Source organism: Ruditapes philippinarum, unplaced genomic scaffold (genome assembly GCF_026571515.1).
Source record: "Ruditapes philippinarum isolate M1 unplaced genomic scaffold, ASM2657151v2 ctg527_1_1_1_1, whole genome shotgun sequence".
Lineage (NCBI taxonomy): Eukaryota > Metazoa > Mollusca > Bivalvia > Venerida > Veneridae > Ruditapes > Ruditapes philippinarum.
This window is the reverse complement of record NW_026865278.1, coordinates 286,849-305,186: the sequence shown is the minus strand read 5'-3', so window position 1 is coordinate 305,186 and position 18,338 is coordinate 286,849. Positions and strand designations below refer to the sequence as shown.

The following is an 18,338-nucleotide window of genomic DNA, read 5'->3' as shown; positions in this document are numbered from 1 at the left end:
GTATTATATCAGGTACGTATATTAACCTGATTATATGTATCGGGACATGCTTTAATTAAACAGATGACATTGGCACTTTGGAATTTGAAAACATGTCTTCTTTGTAGATATTCTTATATGATATATACCAAGTCAAAGTGATAAATTTGAAAAGCATGTAAAAATAATGTTTTATGAGAATATCGATTAATTCAGAAAATTGTGTTAAAACTGCAACTTTAATCGTAATCATACAATAGTTTAATTATTTTGCATAATAAAACACAAACATTTTTTATGATAGTGTATCTAAAATAATTAAAGCATTACAGCACGGACCTATTACATGACACGATTACAGTAATGATTTGATAAAGTCATTACAAACTCATATCGACCAACCTTCAGCAATAAATAAAATTACCAGATAATACGAGAAAGTACCTATAGTTCATCTAGAGGGTTGAGGGTCACTATTTACAAAAAAAAGATGTACTTTTTTCAGATACTATATTATGATGTTTTCCTTGTTCATAATGTCTAAAAGGGATATTTTTCTGTATTTAGGTAAAAAAATCACCACAGTACCTATAGGGGCCTATCTATATATCTACATTGTATATAGCACTGTATCTAGAAATGTTATGTTAAGTTCATCTATGCCAGTTTAGGCCAATAAGAGATAACAGGATAAATAAAATTTTCCTGAGTAAATAGACGAAAAATTAGCTAGTATGTCTATTTAAAGCGCGAAAAGAACTCCTTTTCGCATATTTAACTAATTTACAAACTCCCACAATTCTAGAGTCAAAATGTCACCTGCAAAGCGAAAGTTGGGATGTCTTTGAAAATTCCCGATTTTGACTTATTTGCGTTAAAAATGGAACTAGTTAATAATTAATTTAGTCTTTCATATATGATAAACATTGACATTTCATAGAATGGCTGCTGCATCTGTTCTTCCTTCAACGAGAAGTGAACTTGACCTGTTTCTGAAAGGCGACAAACTTGGGCAGAAATTTCATGAATTATTCCAGCTTCCGGAAGAAAATAACGTCCAGAAGTACGATTTATATTGTTATTTCTAATTTTCTCATCGCTGAAATTCATACATGTTGGTGACTCCTGTCACTGTTTAATGACCAAGTTCATTTTTTTTGTGTTTCTAGTAAAATTATTCTAGAGTAAATTCTACTGTAGCCAAATGATTTTCTGAGTAGAATCATTTGGGATCTGTATGAAAACTCTACCAGTACAAGTGGCTTGTAATATGAAATTAGGCAAAGCCTGTGAACGGGAAATCAGTATTTTTATTTGACATTTTCTGTTTCAAAAGTGCCATTCGGTACTGCTTTCCTTTGTTCTGGTTTCCTGTCTTATTATGGTTCCCATCCAAGAAGGCTGCCCATAATTCCCCGGCTTTTGTCGTTATCTTGTAGGCCGAAAAGTTGCGATTTGTCAATTATCGTATTACTCGCCGTTTATCGATGTGTTATGGTGCCCAACAAGAAATGGCACTGAAAATTTAGCTGATAGGTATAGAATTCTATATTTTTTCTTTTTGATTTCTTTTTAAATTATACACATGTAGCTTATAGCCGGGCAAGCCAAAGCCAGGGGCTGCAAAGCGGCTTCGGACTTTGACTTCCCCATATTAATTCACTGAGCATGTCTGTTTCAAAAATTAATATGAATAAGGCAATGCCTCAAAATGAGCTCTGAAAGAATTTGTAGTTCCAAAGCCATATCTATTAAACCTATTGGCAGCAGCACACATTTAATTGCACCTTTTCTTTTTATTTATGATTACATTTTAATTCATGCTTTCAGGGTTCTCACTAGGACTTTAAAACATGGAGTCCATGGACTCCCAACCCTGAAAAAGTTGGAGTCCAAAAGCTCATTGCAATTAATATGTTTACAGATTAGTCATTAAATGCTCACAATAGCATTGCTGATATTTTGAATTTTCAAGAGTCTTCCAAAGTGTATAGTTATTCAAAAGAAACTCTGAACTACATAGTATAATTATTGTTTTGTTGTTAGTATTTATTATGAAATTATTTCATTATAATCAACACATAGAAATCGTTGTTTTTTTTTGTTTTGTTTTTTTTCACTTTTATACCAAATCAAATTTTATTCTGGTTAAATAAGTCCACTCTAAAGACAAAAAGTTTATATTTGTAAAAAAACGTAAATGTATATAGGCAGCGTTTAGCGGAATGAATAGGAAAATCGTGTACAGCTTCACACAGTGTGTAAGAGATTCATCCGATCGACAATTATTTTAGCAAATATCTTCAAAAGGGGGCAAATTGAAGATCGATGTTTAAAGATTTAATGGTGATTAAATAATAAAGGAACAATTCATTCGCATGTAACTGTTTGGCTTGGAAACCAAGAATTTTCGCGAAATTTAATGGTTTCTGGCGAACGTGAAATAGCCGATGTTCAGGATCAATTTTCGGATAGAATCTAAATATCAAAGAAAAGCGTATCATTATGTGTATTTTGGTTTGTTGTCCTGGCATTTCGGCACAATATCTTAAATTCTTAATACTCTTATAGAAAGTTTTTGCAAGAATGAAACTAAAGCAAAATTGTGCCTAGAAAATGCCGAAAATATTCAAAATTACACTCAAACAGTCTTTAAACGTGCGGCGTAAATAGTCGATAATTTGATCCTTTTGTCGGTAAAATTTGCTAATTTCCAATCAACTGTTGATTAAAGATATAAAATTATCACCTCGTATTATATCTGGTAATTACATGTACTGTACAGCGCGTGTATCACTATTGCGTGATAATGATCGGAAGCGTTATCGCTGATTGGCTAATCGCTTCACGGGTCGATGTGCATAGGACCACCTATCTATAGACTGACACGCTCTGGCGCATTTGTGTATTTGTGGCTGTAAACAATCGGTTTATGCGTCCCCAGGCAAAATTAAGCGTATGTGGAATCCTTGCTCTGAAATATTTGCGTCCAGCTGTAATAAACATGCGTACCGGGATGCCGAAATAAGCGTCCCCGAGAACCCTGTACTTTAGAACTGTACAGTACAGTACACTTTCAGTCGCACAATTCACTCAACACTACCAAACTATTTTTTTACTTTCAAAATATGGCTGTTTTATATATCTAAATGAAAATAGTATATTATTTTCCTAATCCACAGGAAAAGATACCCAATTGAAAGTAAACAAATAAAAATATTGAATGAAAAATCTAAAATCTTTGCAAATTAGGGCTTCTTCACTGTAATAGTGCTCAAATGTTTGAAGATGCCATTATAGACAGTAATTGTTTGCATCCATTTAAGCACTGCAAAATTTCAGTCATGCATTTTTTCCCAATTTTTAACAAAACACCGCTGAAATTCCCAATGCCATCGGTATATGTCATGTTCCTAAAATCCTGGAAAAAATCTCTGCTAAATTGAATCTACGGTACCCGTCAGATAAAATAAGTTCACTTAAAGTCCAATTTCGAGATTAATAATTCCATTTCAGGATTAATAAATTAATTTTGGGAAAAGGTTATAGCGAAACGGTAATGTACCGGAAGTTGAAATTGCTGCAGTGTCTATTTCTATTTTTCTTTAATTAATGGATAAGATGGGCAGACCTGGGGATGATTACATTGATAAGTAATTGATTTAATTACAATTACTTTCAGATTTTATTGTAATTGATTACAATTGATTACTCAGACTTGCCTCTGTAATCAATTAAATTACAATTACTTTGAGAAAGTAATTGATTGATAATTGATTACATTCCATGTATAACTATAAACAAAAGTTTCTTAATGCTATTTAATATATACATTATATACACAAAAAAAAGGATTTCCAGCTCATCAACAGTCATCATTTTAACACACTTTTAGTTACTGTCACATCACTTTATCATATTTTAGCATTGCACTTTAGCATCATAAGTTCATGAAACCGTCTATCAGTCAGACTGCATCTATCAGGACGGAAAATTTTGCCTGTAACACTAAACAAACGCTCTACAGGGGCCAATGATGCAGGGATGGTCCTCAGTCTTCTTGGTGTAGGTTTCATAATGAACTCTCTGCAACAGAAATTTTTAAAAGTGTCAATTGTACAGTATACTGTATACAGGTGTTAAAACAGGTGTGAAAACAATAAATTTTTATATGGGAATTCAAAGAGACAATATACTTTACAAAGAAATTATCAGTTTTTTTACAAACACTTCAATGGTACAACAGTATCCATTATAATATAGGCACATTGTCTATCACCTTACAAAATAACTGTTGCATATAATTAAAATATGGTAATATGCATCTGACATAAACTCTAGAATATACAAAGTAAAGAAGTTATCTACATTGTTTGAAACTTTTTAAAACATGGTTTAACCAAAATATGTGAAACAAAATTTAACATACCTTTATGTGGGTAATGGAATTTGAATGTGACTTAGTGTTTCCATTTATCTCCTTAGGGCACAATTTGCACTGTGCTGTCACATTTCCAGATGTTTCTTTAGGAAATTCAAAGACGTCATAAATCCAATGATTTGACATTTTGGTTAGAATACCAGCCAAACAATGATGTCTATCTTTCAGTTAGAATTTGGTTAACTGTATGGATTAAAACTTATTTCTTCATTGTGAGTGATGTATTAAAATGTCTCACTTGATATTTTACTACCTTAGTTAAACTGTAACATGTGAAATAAATCATTTGAATTTCAATAGTTTCATGTAAAATCTGAAAGTAATCAATATCAATCAAATTTAAGCTGTAATTGATTAATTACAATTAATGTAATCAATTTTGAGCAAGGTAATCAATTACATGATGATTACAATGTAATCATGTAATCAATTAAAAAATCAATGATTACGATTAATGATTACCCCAGGTCTGAAGATGGGTATATAGAAGGCAATTATTTTTTGACTGCAATTTATGATGTATGCTAAATACTTGAAACAATCAACAGTGTTGCATCTAGGCCGCGCGATTGCGCGATTCACGCATAATTTTGCAGATCGCGCATTTCAATGAAGTCAATGCGCACCAAGTCTCGCATCAAACAATCTTTTCAACTTAATTTAGTTAATCTTCATCGTATTTTGAACGCTTCAGCCATGTTTGTATTTGATTTAATGGTAATTAGCAAGGAATTCCAATTGTCAATTTGAATGGGAACCACAATGAGATAGGAAACCAGTAAACTGTTTACCGGGATGCTTTGGTAAACAACAGTGCAGGTAACCTACTGGTACTGATTCCTGGCATGCTCTAAATATAATTTGACAGGGAACCAAAGTCACCTCTGATGAAGAGCACGCAAACTTATTACCCATAATTTTGCTGTACTTCCGGCGAAAGTTTTCAAAACCATCACTTCTACAGATACTTGCGTTACTGTAATGCTCGCTTTACTAGCAGGCCCTTTGGGTTTGCTTTAAAAGGTGTTTTACTGACATTAATTTAATATGCCTTAGTGGTTTGGACTAAGGCTCAGCTTTTGATTTAAACTTCATCTAAAATGAACTTTTGTTTGTGACGTTTCAGAAAGAAGCCAGATAAAAAGCCAAAGAAAGCTAAACACAAAGTGAAAGATAAAAAATCAAAGGTAAGTAACATGGTTGATATTTGATATATATTAAAAATTCTTACTTAAAGTTTTTAATTAATTACTTGTTGTAACTTAATTTGAAATACTGTTGTCAGTCAATATATGTTGTGAAAAAAGCCCCCCAAAACAACAAGAAAAAACAAACTTACTGTTTAGGAAAATCTGTTACACTATATTTCCATCCAGTATTAGAAGGGATGTCACGGGTAGAAAAACATGATATCACATTTTGTGTGTATTTTGTTGTTCTCAAAATGATTACAATACATATCCGGATATGGAGTAACTATTTCGGTTAGGGTTGTACCATTCTGGATCAGATCGGGAAAAATATACGTTATATTGAGTACAACTAAAATACAAAAAAATGTTATATCTTGTTATAAATAACAATGGTATTATAATAATTTAGATTCAATATAACTTTTTGGCCTCTTTGCCAAATACATTGTAACTTCTGAATTCCGGAACATCTAAAATTCGGAAACTTCTGAAATCAGAACATTTTTCAGGGTTCCGAAATTTCTCCTTCTGTTTTTTATGTAATCAAAACCTCTGAATTGCGGAACTTCTAAATTCTGAATACCGAACGATTTTCTGGTAAAATTTGGGTTATATCAATTAAAATTTACTTCCAAAATCCGGAAATTAAAATAAGGTGTGAAGAAATATTACACTTGTAATTGAAAAACCTCCAAAATGTCAGTATCTTCCAATTAACAGTAACCATTTATCTTGACACCTATTATAATTGCAACCTGTCAAGCATATCAAACACTTGTTTTTAAGTGTGAAAATTAAGAAATTGAGAAAAATAATGTAAATAAAAATATACAGGTAAATAGCAGGTACTACATGTATATGAAATATACTAAAGGATAAATTGTGATAATTAATATTATGCTATTGTATCAGCAGATTCAGTTAAAGGTGATAATGAAATTTAAAATAGTAAATTAAAAGTCCTACAATTTTGCTATTTTATTAATTTTATTAATTTAATCAGCTTCATATTTTTTCATCATGTCTTACTAAAAAATAATTGATGTATAATGATTTTACTGGTTCAGATAATTACGAATTTCTAAATTCCGGAAACTTGCAAATTCCGAATTTTTTGGCTAGTCCCATAGGTGTTCGGTTTTCAGAAGTTACACTGTACTTATCTTGGTAACAGGTTATTGAATTTTCTAATCGGATTTTAGCTAAAAAATGATTGTACTAGCTTAAAAGTGAAACCCGTTCAAATTCCTAATTATTAGGTTCAAATACACACTTTGATTCTTTTAGAGAAACTACATTAATGATAGTACTTAACCTTTAGAATTAATAAACTAAAAGTTTTCAGTGTACAGCCATGTCAGGGAACACATCTTCACAGACTGAACAGGTTCTATAACATAGCTGACCAACTTAAAGATTTTCTCCTTGTTATTGACAGTTAATTGATAATTGACAGTTATTAAAATAGAATCAAAATTCAAACAAATAGGCTGTAAATCTGCAGGATCTGAGACATTCATGATCATGATGTTTAAACTTTATATTACCTGCAACTTTATTACTGTAGTTTTATTTTATCGATTGGAAATAATTGTGCAGTATCATAAATTGATTGTAATGTTCATCAACATTTAACAAGTGTATTGTTTGATGCTTTTATATTACCTTTAATGCTGGGCCAAACAAACTGTCCAAAAAATTCTTTATGAATTTTCTAATATATAAACAGCGTGATGCAAGCCCCGAGGAAGTACCTGAGAGTACAGTGACTAATCTAGAGATTCCTGGAAATCCTTCAACATTCAACGTGTACGCTCTCGTTAGACAGACACTTCTAGAAAAATGTATGAAAGAAGCAACAAAGGTCTACCAGAAAAGTACAGGCAATTTTTCTGACTCTGAAACTGATGAAGAGATTGAGGATAAAAGCAGAGATGTGGCCGTCAAAATACCCAAGGTTGGTATAAAATGTTGTTACCAAACTGTGTTAGCGTAGCAAGATTTATGTCTTGAAAAGTAAAGTTTCATTGTGGATGCTAGGTTGATGTCGGAATATTATGCAGAACAAAATTTTTGTTTAAAAGGGTTGTTATTATTTAAAGCCCCAATTTATATTTGAATTTCTTTTTATATCGAAAGTTTATTGTCACTGGACATCAAATGTAAAGTATGAAGTTATTATTAACTAATAAGCCCCTTCTATAGTCTATGTATTTACGTACTATGCATAGTTTGATATGGATATTATAATGCATTATAAATATATTTTCAGATTGTTGGGCTTGGGTTGTGTGGTGTATTTGAGTTGGTTAGAGAGACTCGGGCCAACTACCCAGAGTTATGTGTGAAGGCAATGAAAGCACTTTTAGACATGTTACAAGGACAGCTTCCAGAAAGTATGAAACATGAACCAACGGATGTTGTCGGTATGTGAACTTTAACATCTTTCATACAGTAGCACTTACTTAATGAAATGATGAAACATTTATATAAGAATGAACTTGTCAGATTTTTATGCTCCACCCACAAAATGTAAGAATTGTGGTTGTAAAATTTGCTACTTTTGACGTACGTCCAGAAATCTTGTAAACGCAACTCCCTTAACCGGATGAATTTTGTTAAACTCCAGGATGAAAACCTTAATGGTAGATGATAGTAAATAAAGGAATTTGCTGCGACAAATTAACAGAATTATGGCCTTTGTTGATTTTTTCCACATAACTAGTAGAAATTTTGTGAACACAACTACCTTAAACTGATGGCAGATTTTGCTTAAACTTCAGGATGAACAGCCTAATGTAATGTAGTAAACGAAGGAATTTTTGCTGCGACCAAATTTAACAGATTATGGCCCTTGTTGATTTTTCATATATACCATTATATTTGTCATGGGCATCCTTTCCTCTGGACACATTCTAGTTTTGTCATTTGTATAGATACATAAGTGCCACATTTTCCGGTTTATCATATTTATGTAAGAATTGTGGTTGTAAGAAAAAATTTGCTTTAATTTAACATTTTGACATGACGATGAAGTAAATTTGTGGTTAAGAGACCACAATTCTGCCTTTTGTTTAACAGTATTATAAATCATATCAATACAATGTATTAATTCAATTTACAGATGGATTATTTCAACTTCTGATGGATATAGCCACCAATTCTGGCCCTGATTTTGTACATCAGGGACTGTCACTGACATCTCTGGCATGTTCAGCTTTGATCAGTTTGGTGATAGCTCTAGGAGATACAGGCAAACTCTTAACTGCTGTAGCTGCTCTACTAATGAGCACCGGCCCTCTAGCATCAGAACATATAAAGGTGAGATGATTTACTCAACATAGGACATGTTTTTAACTTTACAGGAGTATATGTTTGTATCAGTATTATCTCTAAAAATGGACGAAATAAATCAGTTTAACAGTGAGTGACTTAGAAGAGATTTTATAATACTGCACGTTTGTAACGTCGCTTTTCATTGGATAATCGTGACGTTTATATAAGTTTTATATACACAGCTGTCGATTCATGAAGAAATCTTACTTTTTTCTCTAAAAAATGATGTTTGCTGTATTTTAAATTCGTTATAAAGATTGTTGACAGGTTATATGGCTGAATATAAAGGGCTGTTTGCAATATAATGGTTGGGGTTATATTTACAAACAGCTGTTTATATAGGGCCATATAACCTGTCAACAATCTTTATAACTAATAATATATGTGTAAATGTAACCTTATGTAACCTTCAAAAAAAGTCAAGGGAGTCCAGTATTGCTTTACATGTAAATGGTCAGGCAGAATTTTGGATTCTTACATTTTATTCTATGTAACAAAATCTTGATCTCAAATTCCTCTAGATAATTGGAACATTTTTTTACAAATTGGGGAATAATCCCAGCAATACTGAATTTGCATAAATTTGCAGATTGTTTCTATAGTATTTGAATGTTATTTTAAAAGCTACACATGTGTCATATCATATTAATACATTTGCATGAATTTTTGAAGGAAAGACATCATATTCAAATATTTGTCAGAAATTGTGGCCATTGGTATATAGACTTGAATCATATGTCCCTTCCATTGAAAAAGAAACAAAAACAAGACACACATAATAACACTGTCACCATTTTGGAATATTTAACACAGTTTTCTGTAATTCTGTTAGATATGTCATTATGATTTAATACCATTACAATTTTCTATAAAGAATACATGTTTACACATGGTTTGTGACTATAAGATATTGGCCTGAATCCATTTCAAAACAAGCTAAAGTTTGACCACAAGTATTGTTTGTATATTACAGGTACCAGGTATATTGACATCTCTACAGAAGAGTGTACAAGCAGTGTTACAGGGGAAGACTCATCTACCAGACTGGTTTACACATGGTGTAAAAGAACAATCTAGACTGTTCTCCTTTACTCTACAAGATATACCACATAGTAAGCTAAATGGTCATATTACATTCGAGCTTCAAAGGCACAGAATGCCACAGAAATTGATATCTAAGAAATGTCAAACATGAATTTAATAATGGATATAGAGTATGTTAGATGTTTAACAGCTGAAGAAGGTAGCGCTGAATATTAAGTAATGTGTTGTAAAGGTAGCAAAATGTAAACAAAGTAGTATTTTGACTTCCATACAAAATACTAATTCACTATAATTATACCAATTGCCAACAAAGCAAAAGATGCGAAGATAGTCCATCTTCATGTTTATGGCAAGTGACTGTAACATGATAGCAATAATTTTAGATTTTTGTGGGGAAAAATGATAGTATTTCTGAGGCATAATTGGCCTTTAAAGTAATTTGGTATGATCTATGCTACATAATACAAATTTTGTAGAAGACTGATGGGACTTTGAATGTATTTTTATGGTTAAGACATATACCTGAGAACCATTTCATAATAACTCAACAATTTTTATCCATTTTATTGTGTTTGTGCAAATTCTGTAGGTCCTTACGTGATAAAAATGTGTCTTTAATTTTATCACATAATCAACTTTGTCCTATTATAATTTTTCAGGTGATGTTTTTTTCATAAAAAGCTTGGCTATTAAGTTAATTTTTCAGATATCTATATGTATACTAAAAGCCATAAATCAAGTAGTGTTGAGTTTAATTGTCTCTTTCATATAATTTTAATTTTAAAAAATTTAGGAGCATGTTTCATTTAATTGTTACACAACACATATTTCTATATAAATGTAATGTATTTCAGCATCATCTGTAGATTCACAAGGTATATCTGCTATAACGTCAGATGGACGTTACCTGTATATACACAATAAATATGGACTATTCAAAATAGGCTCAGGCTATGGTGGATCATTAAAGGTATATAAAACTACATTTGAGCCGCGTCACGACAAAACCAACATAATGTGTTTGCGACCAGCATGGATCCAGACCAGCCTGCGCTTCCGCGCAGTCTGATCAGGATCCATGCTGTTCGCTTACCAACTCTATTACAAGTAGAGAAACTGATAGCGAACAGCATTGATCCTGATCAGACTGCGCGGATGTGTAGGCTGGTCTGGATCCATGCTGGTCGTAAACGCATTATGTTGGTTTTGTTGTGACACCGCTCATTTATATAAATATAGAATACCAGTAAATGTCCTATGTAATCTTGATAAAGCTAAAGACCCTATGCACAATTAAAGTTGCATGCCTCCATGTGAGTCAGAGTATTTCAAGAAAATCAGACTTGAGATAAATGCACAAAGATTTTAAGAAAAGTATAAAAAGATTCAAGATTCATGTATAAATTTACATGTTATGTGGGATTAATGACTGAGTTTGCATTCTTTATCGCTATATTTCTTCTACATAACTGACATAGTGAATATTTGACCTCTTTTTGGTAATTCACATGGATTATAAGTGCCGTTTTGCAACATGTAAGTTACTTTCTTTGTTAACTTAACAATATTTTACTTTTAAATATTTTTAAAAAAAATTTCATGAAAATTTGCATGAATCTGGAGGCATGCCACTTTAAGGTGCAGTGTTTCAGTTTATATATAATTTCAAAAACTCAAAGTAAAGGAAAATGTTTAATAAGTTTAAGAAATGTAATTTATCCATTGTCAAATTAGCATTGGACATGTTTTATGCCAAATAAATTGAATTAACTGTTTTTATAAGGTAATTTATGTATATATTTATATAATAACAGGCTTTTATCACAATATTTGTTCACCTAACAAAACGTTCACTAATTAGAAGTTGATAAAACTTTTTAAAATTATAGCAAACAGCATCTGGAGTTGTGGTGCTAAAAACAAAATCATATGTTGAGTTCAAAGTTTAACCAAAGATCTATTCAGTTTCTCATATTTACACTTGTTATTTACAGGGTCATATTGTATGCTACAGAGAAATGTTACCAGCTAAGTCAAGTGTATGGCTGGCATATGCAGGGGTAAGTGAGCTAGAAATCACATCATGACTGTAGTAACTCAATATGCTTAGATAATAAGCTATGATAGTATTAAAATTTGCTAAATTTCTTCATATAACTAGATTTTAATATTTTTTTCAGTACATGAAATCTAATATTTAGTGTCAGCTGTTTTTAGTTTTGTGTTATGAATGTTCAGACTGATTTACACTGTTAGAATATTGTGACATTACTAACAAAAATGATACAAATAGAATAAACAATGAACACAGGATATGTTTTAAAAGTTTATTTAATGATGTTAACCGACGTTAATGATGTTAACCGACGTTTTGACTCTCACAAGTCTTCATCAGGGTTTTGAAATATTGTGAAAGTAGTTCCATATGATAATATCTCAATAGATGAACAGAAGATACAACTGTTTACCACTTAATAGACATTATGTCTGTAATGAAATTAAGTGTTACCCATTAGTTAAAGATATATCAAGATAGATATTAAACAATAAAGATATTTATGTCACAAAAAAATCTTCTAAAAGTTGATGCAGCTAAGATATAATAATTGAAGATTGATGTGGTATATATTTCAGACATTGCTGTTATGTAGAATAGATAATTCATCTCAGCTGTGTACTATCAACACTGACACACTGGAAGTGGAGAATCTATGTGATATGGATGGTAAGATATTTACACATTTCATCTCATTTATTTTTGGTTGAAATTCAAGTCACTAGAATGCTGTTAATGTAAGATGGTAAATACAAGTATAACTACATTCACAATATTTTTTTCCACACAATATTGCTTTAAGTTTGTAACAACCGAAGTTAGCCACCAAAAACATCTTCCTGTTTTGGCACCATATGACCTTGTGTTGTTACCTGGTAAAACCAAACAATACAAGACAAAAATATATTTTGTATAATCTGTAAATCAGCCAGATTAATTAAATATCCCTTGCAGAATTTAAATGCATTAGTTAGGGGAAATAAATAACTGTTGAATTCATGAACAAATTTTGGGACTTGGGCATTAGAATTTCATAATCTCATCATGTTTTTTTACTGAAATAACCTAGAAAGGTTATTTAAAAGTGTAATCTTACATATTTTCTTTTCTTATCTGTCACATCAATGAAATTTAATGCATGCACTGATGTTGAAATTTGCAATTAATTTTAGGACATGGTGTTGCTCCATGTGCCATGTTTTGTGATGGAGAGCATATAGGACAAATTACAGCAGCAAAAGATGTAAGTACTTGATGAATTTACACAAATATATTTGATTTATGACAAGCAATAATGCACTTTCAAAAAAATATTTATGAAAAAAGTGACAGGAACTTTGGATTATTTATGTTAAAAAGCTATCTAGCAAGATTTAAGCCTTATGAAAGGAGGGCGATTCTGCTCAGGGGGTCACTGGTGCCTGTGATTAAGCATAAACGGGAAAGAAAATCTTCCACCACCAGTAAAGCTGAATAGTTGCCATATGACTTTTACAGTCTTGGTGCGACTTTAAACAGAACAAAAAGAAATAAATGAATACAATGTTCATGAATGTGATAATGATAACCGTTTTACTATACCCGAAGCATAAAGAGAATTTTTGTACTTCTTCAAGTTAGAACCTTCTTTCGTGTTCTTGTCCCTCTACTGACATGGTAACCACATGCCATTCTGTTTATGCTTGGTGTTCCATGTTGTGATAAAGTCTAGTTTATTTTGATGCACAGACATGTGTACGTCCCCACAAGGGGTTTGACATTATTGGAAGATGTATAGTTTGAGGAGAATGTAATTAATTTTAGTATGGTAAAAGTTATAATGCTTATTTTTTTTACAGAACTAATTATATTGTAATAAAATTGGCTGTTTTCTGTACAAAATTTATTTGCTTGTAAGTTGGGACTTTGTTTTTTATATTTCAGGACAGTTTTGTAGTACGTATGTTTGACCCACATCAATCTCCTATGACAGTAGTCAATGAATTACCTCTTAAACTGACGAGAAAATGTGTGGATGCGTTCGGTGTTGATATTTCTGATCAAAACAATAGTGATAGAAGAACAATATGTAAGTGTTTTGACAGTTTTAGATATTTATCACATACCCATGCCGTTTTTCCGACTCCTTATAAAAATGGTAAATATTGCATGACTGTGCATATATTTTGAAGTGATGTCATTTACCTTATACAAACATAATGTAAAGACATGCTAAATGTTAGCTTTACACTATAGGCTCGCCAGAGGTTCGCATAATATAACTTTATTCAACTCGTTCAATAAATTCAGTATTAAACTTAAACTCATTCAATATCTTAAGTTTGAACTGGAACAAAGTTCTTTTGGTATGATTTTTGTATTTTCTGATTGCAGATCAGGAAATACAAAGCTAACATTCAATCTCTTCACAACAAACCTAACAACAAGTAGTTCTTAAAACTAGCGATGTAAAAGAAAGAAATATTTTTATTTTGTTACAAGTATCCAACAAATTACAAGGCAATCAAAGTTTAAAAGTAGCGTTGGCTTATAGAATTGTCAACAAATGAACAATCACAAATTACGTGGATGAATATCATTTTAATCAATGAAATTCCTTTTTTTTAAGCGATGTCAATTACCGAATACTTCAGAGCGTATTACACAAATAAATCTGACTGTCGAGTAGTGGTATATACTATATACATGCGAGAAGATTTTCGCTAAATTATTTACATCAGTGTTAAACAACAGGTTTATCGTGAACAAAATGCTTCAAAATTGATAAGGATTACAAACCCTAAAATGGAAATTCTAAATTTAAAATTATTTGATTTTATTATAACTTCCCTGTGGTGCAGGGGTAACGCGCTTGTCTAGGGTGTGAGAGGTCTAGGGTTTTTTTTAAGTGTCTTTTTTAAGGAAGTAGCCACGATATGCAAGGATAAAGTGTGGCTGTGATATAAATGTATGTATGTATGAAACTCAAACTGTTATAGCAAAAAATCTAATCGCAGATGAATTTTAATGAAATTAAATGAAACAAAATGATTAATAGTATATGAAAATAATCTTGTACAGGAAAATACATACAGATATACAGTACGATTTAGATTGCAAAGATCAGAAAATACCACAGAGCTTGCAGGCCTTTGATTTAAACTTTTGTTGTAAAAGCATTATCTCTGCTTATATGAAGATTACGAAAAAATAGCTTGTATCTATTGCTTTTGTCCTTTGAATTAAAACTTAAACTAACTGTATTTTTTTTAATGTTCAGAATTTTGTTGAAATTCCCTTTATTTGCTTTTCTGTTTGAAATATTATCGAAAAATGTAAAAAAAAAACAAGCAATTGAATTTCAGGTACCGGGTTTGATGAAGATATAGCATCAATTACTTCTGGGAAAGAGTTTAGTCTAGTCAGAACAACTGGAGGAAAGGTATTGTCCATGTTGTTTTCATAGTTTTCTATTTACATTAAAAATTCTGTATCTATAGCCAAGTGTTCATAATTTTAAGCTAAAACTTTCAACAGTTGCTTTAATCATATGAAAATAATCATTTTAGAAACTATTCAACATGACAGAGAACAGAGACTAGGAATAGCTTTATTTGTGCACTGCTGAAAATAATAAAAATGTCTGAATAATAAAAAAAAATTATGATCTGTCGATTTTTATTAATCGGTCTATTGCATTGAATTTGAATTCATTTGTTGCGTAATAAAATTGAATATTTGTACCAAAAGTTATGAATATAAATCTCTTAACAAAAAGCGAATCTCCACTAAATATGTTTGAAATAGATAAAAATAGAATATATATGAATTTTAGCTTTTTTGTGTGGATACTGAATAGTTGCCTGCACTTAGTTTACAAAGCCTGTTTTATGCATTGTACATTTTATTAATGTTAAGGTGCTGTACATGGGGAAAGCTGCTGCTCTTGGAATAAAACAGGGTGGACCTACTTCAGGAAAGTGGGCAGAACTGCCGATAACAAAGTCTCCCAAAATAGCTCAGTTAGCAACAGGACATGATGGTCAACATGCCTTACTTGTGACAGAAGATGGCAGTGTGTTTTTTGTAGGCACACCAAGACGAGGAGAAGATGGTGATACATCAACATGTAAGTATTTATACAGTCCATTCTTCATCTTTCCAGGATTTTTGGGTACTATCGAACCTGGTAGAGTTTGACACAAGTGCAGGGATGGTCTTAATTAAGTTGTCTTAAAATATCGAAAATACATACAATGTTAAATAAGTGTTATGTCATATGCTTTTATTCGGACAAGACATGACACAATACAGAACCTTGGTGTGTTGAGGTTGAAGGAATTTGTGAAAAATTTTGACACATCAGGACTTTTGACTCATGAATCAGTCTCATTTTAATGACAAAATTTCGAGCATTCAACATTAGAAAATCGACTAATCAAAGTTTGCCTCAGAAGCTTTATTGTATTTCACTTTTCATTAACTTAAAGGTTTTGGAAATTTGAACAGAAAGATCATTTCCAAAATACAAAACTTCCTCTCTGGCTTTAGGGCAATTTGAATGCCATGTTTTATCACTGTACTTTGTAGGTTTTGTTTGGATGAGGGGTTGAAATCACATTGATCCTGGTCAGATCATGTGACCACATTCCAAACATGTACTGATTAAGAAAGACTTAAGATGCCTTTCTGTATGTATCTTTAATTTTGTCTTAGCTTGCTTTTATTAATAAGTCTTGTATATATTATGAAAGTTATATGTATGTGTGATTTTCTATTCAGCAAAGGGAAGAAGACAGCCCAAAGCTGTCAAACCAAAGAAAATGATCCGACTAGAGGCAAAGAATGTAGTATATGCTGCCTGTAATAATGGTAGTAGTGCTGTGATCACCAAGGAAGGCGGAGTTTACATGTTTGGTAAAGATACTGCACATTGTCATCAATCCAGTGGTAAGTGAGTTATTAATCAGAGGAATGTATTTTGTTTTATTTTAATGAAAAGTAGGTCCTGTCATAGGAAAAAGTAATTCTCCTTGTACATGAAATTTAGTCAGTTTGATTTTAGAGAAAGGCTTACCTTGTCTTTAGAAACATTATTCAGACATTCCTGAATGCTTTTTTATCAATAAGATATAGTTGCAGTTGAAAATATAACACATATGATATCATCAATAGAAAAAAAGAGTTGAGGCATCAGCCACGGTCTATCCCTGCATAATTGTAAGAGACAATTAAATGTGTTCAATTTACTGGAGTCTCTCCAGCAGGTGAGGTGGTTTTGACCTCTGATGTTGCTTAAAGTTTGTAACACCCAAGGTTAGCCCAAATTATCTTTCCTGTTTCGGCTCCATATGACCTAAATTTTGTTGGTGCTCTATAAAACAATTGATGAGCTATAAATCAAATAAACAAACTATATATATCTTTATATATACATGATAGGTCATGTGACAGATTTGAAGGACCAGATTGTTACCCAGATAGCATTGGGAAAGGCTCATGCTGTAGTACTTACAAACAAGGGACGTATTTATACATTCGGTATCAACAATAAGGGACAATGCGGTAGAGATTTCAATCCTGGAGCAAGCAAAGATGGTAAACTACATGTATTTAAGATATAATTGCATGTTGTCACTTTTGTGCAGTTATGGGTTAACTCCTGTTGAATAATATAATGAGTTAATCCATTACTGAACAAAGGTGACAATGTAAATAAATGTATTTTCTGTTTGGTATATAGACTTTTTCTATTTATCACTTTTACCTATAGTGCAGTTTGTATAGTATAAATAACATTAATGATGATAACTTTAGATAGAGATAGATAGATTTATTTAGATGCCCTATTTTTGAATAGTATTGCCAACATTTGTGAGCAGCATGCCATGCCTCCAGATGAGTGTCTTGTGATTAAAATTCAAATCCCTTGCCCGTGATTTCTGATAGTTTGAATCCCAAAGAGACTATAATTAATTGTAAGAAAGCTATCAGTTGGCTTATCATTATAGAAGGCTGGTGGTTCAACTCAGATGCCTTTATGTGACTGAAATTTTTTTAGGAAAGACACCTTAGGACTTCAGCCACCAAATATAGTGTAAAAGTGATCTTATGACATTTACAGGGTTATAGTGTGACTTAAATCTCTAAGCTGCACTTGTATATACCATTAACTTTAGTTAATATTTCAGTTGGTAGTCAGAATGTGAACATGACAGAGGAAGAGGAAGAAGTAGATATGGAATCTATCTTGTGCCCACCAGGTAATATGGTTAACTTAAAAAGTCCAGTCATGAGTAAAAATGAATTA

The 18,338-nt window shown here is 31.7% G+C and overlaps 1 protein-coding gene across 1 annotated transcript in view; it reads left to right on the top strand.

The window, feature by feature from the left end:
• The first annotated feature begins 786 nt into the window (after positions 1 to 786).
• LOC132728510 (E3 ubiquitin-protein ligase MYCBP2-like) overlaps positions 787 to 18,338 on the top strand; it is a 119,961-nt gene continuing 102,409 nt past the window's right edge. The window contains exons 1-16 of the mRNA XM_060714151.1: positions 787 to 1,042; positions 5,547 to 5,607; positions 7,343 to 7,570; positions 7,886 to 8,039; positions 8,738 to 8,934; positions 9,923 to 10,061; positions 10,848 to 10,963; positions 11,988 to 12,053; positions 12,628 to 12,718; positions 13,222 to 13,292; positions 13,973 to 14,117; positions 15,394 to 15,470; positions 15,947 to 16,157; positions 16,811 to 16,978; positions 17,471 to 17,626; positions 18,220 to 18,291. Of these exons, the coding sequence (XP_060570134.1) occupies positions 921 to 1,042; positions 5,547 to 5,607; positions 7,343 to 7,570; positions 7,886 to 8,039; positions 8,738 to 8,934; positions 9,923 to 10,061; positions 10,848 to 10,963; positions 11,988 to 12,053; positions 12,628 to 12,718; positions 13,222 to 13,292; positions 13,973 to 14,117; positions 15,394 to 15,470; positions 15,947 to 16,157; positions 16,811 to 16,978; positions 17,471 to 17,626; positions 18,220 to 18,291 (2,074 nt within the window). The 5' untranslated portion in view covers positions 787 to 920. The remainder of the gene's footprint in view (positions 1,043 to 5,546; positions 5,608 to 7,342; positions 7,571 to 7,885; positions 8,040 to 8,737; positions 8,935 to 9,922; positions 10,062 to 10,847; positions 10,964 to 11,987; positions 12,054 to 12,627; positions 12,719 to 13,221; positions 13,293 to 13,972; positions 14,118 to 15,393; positions 15,471 to 15,946; positions 16,158 to 16,810; positions 16,979 to 17,470; positions 17,627 to 18,219; positions 18,292 to 18,338) is intronic.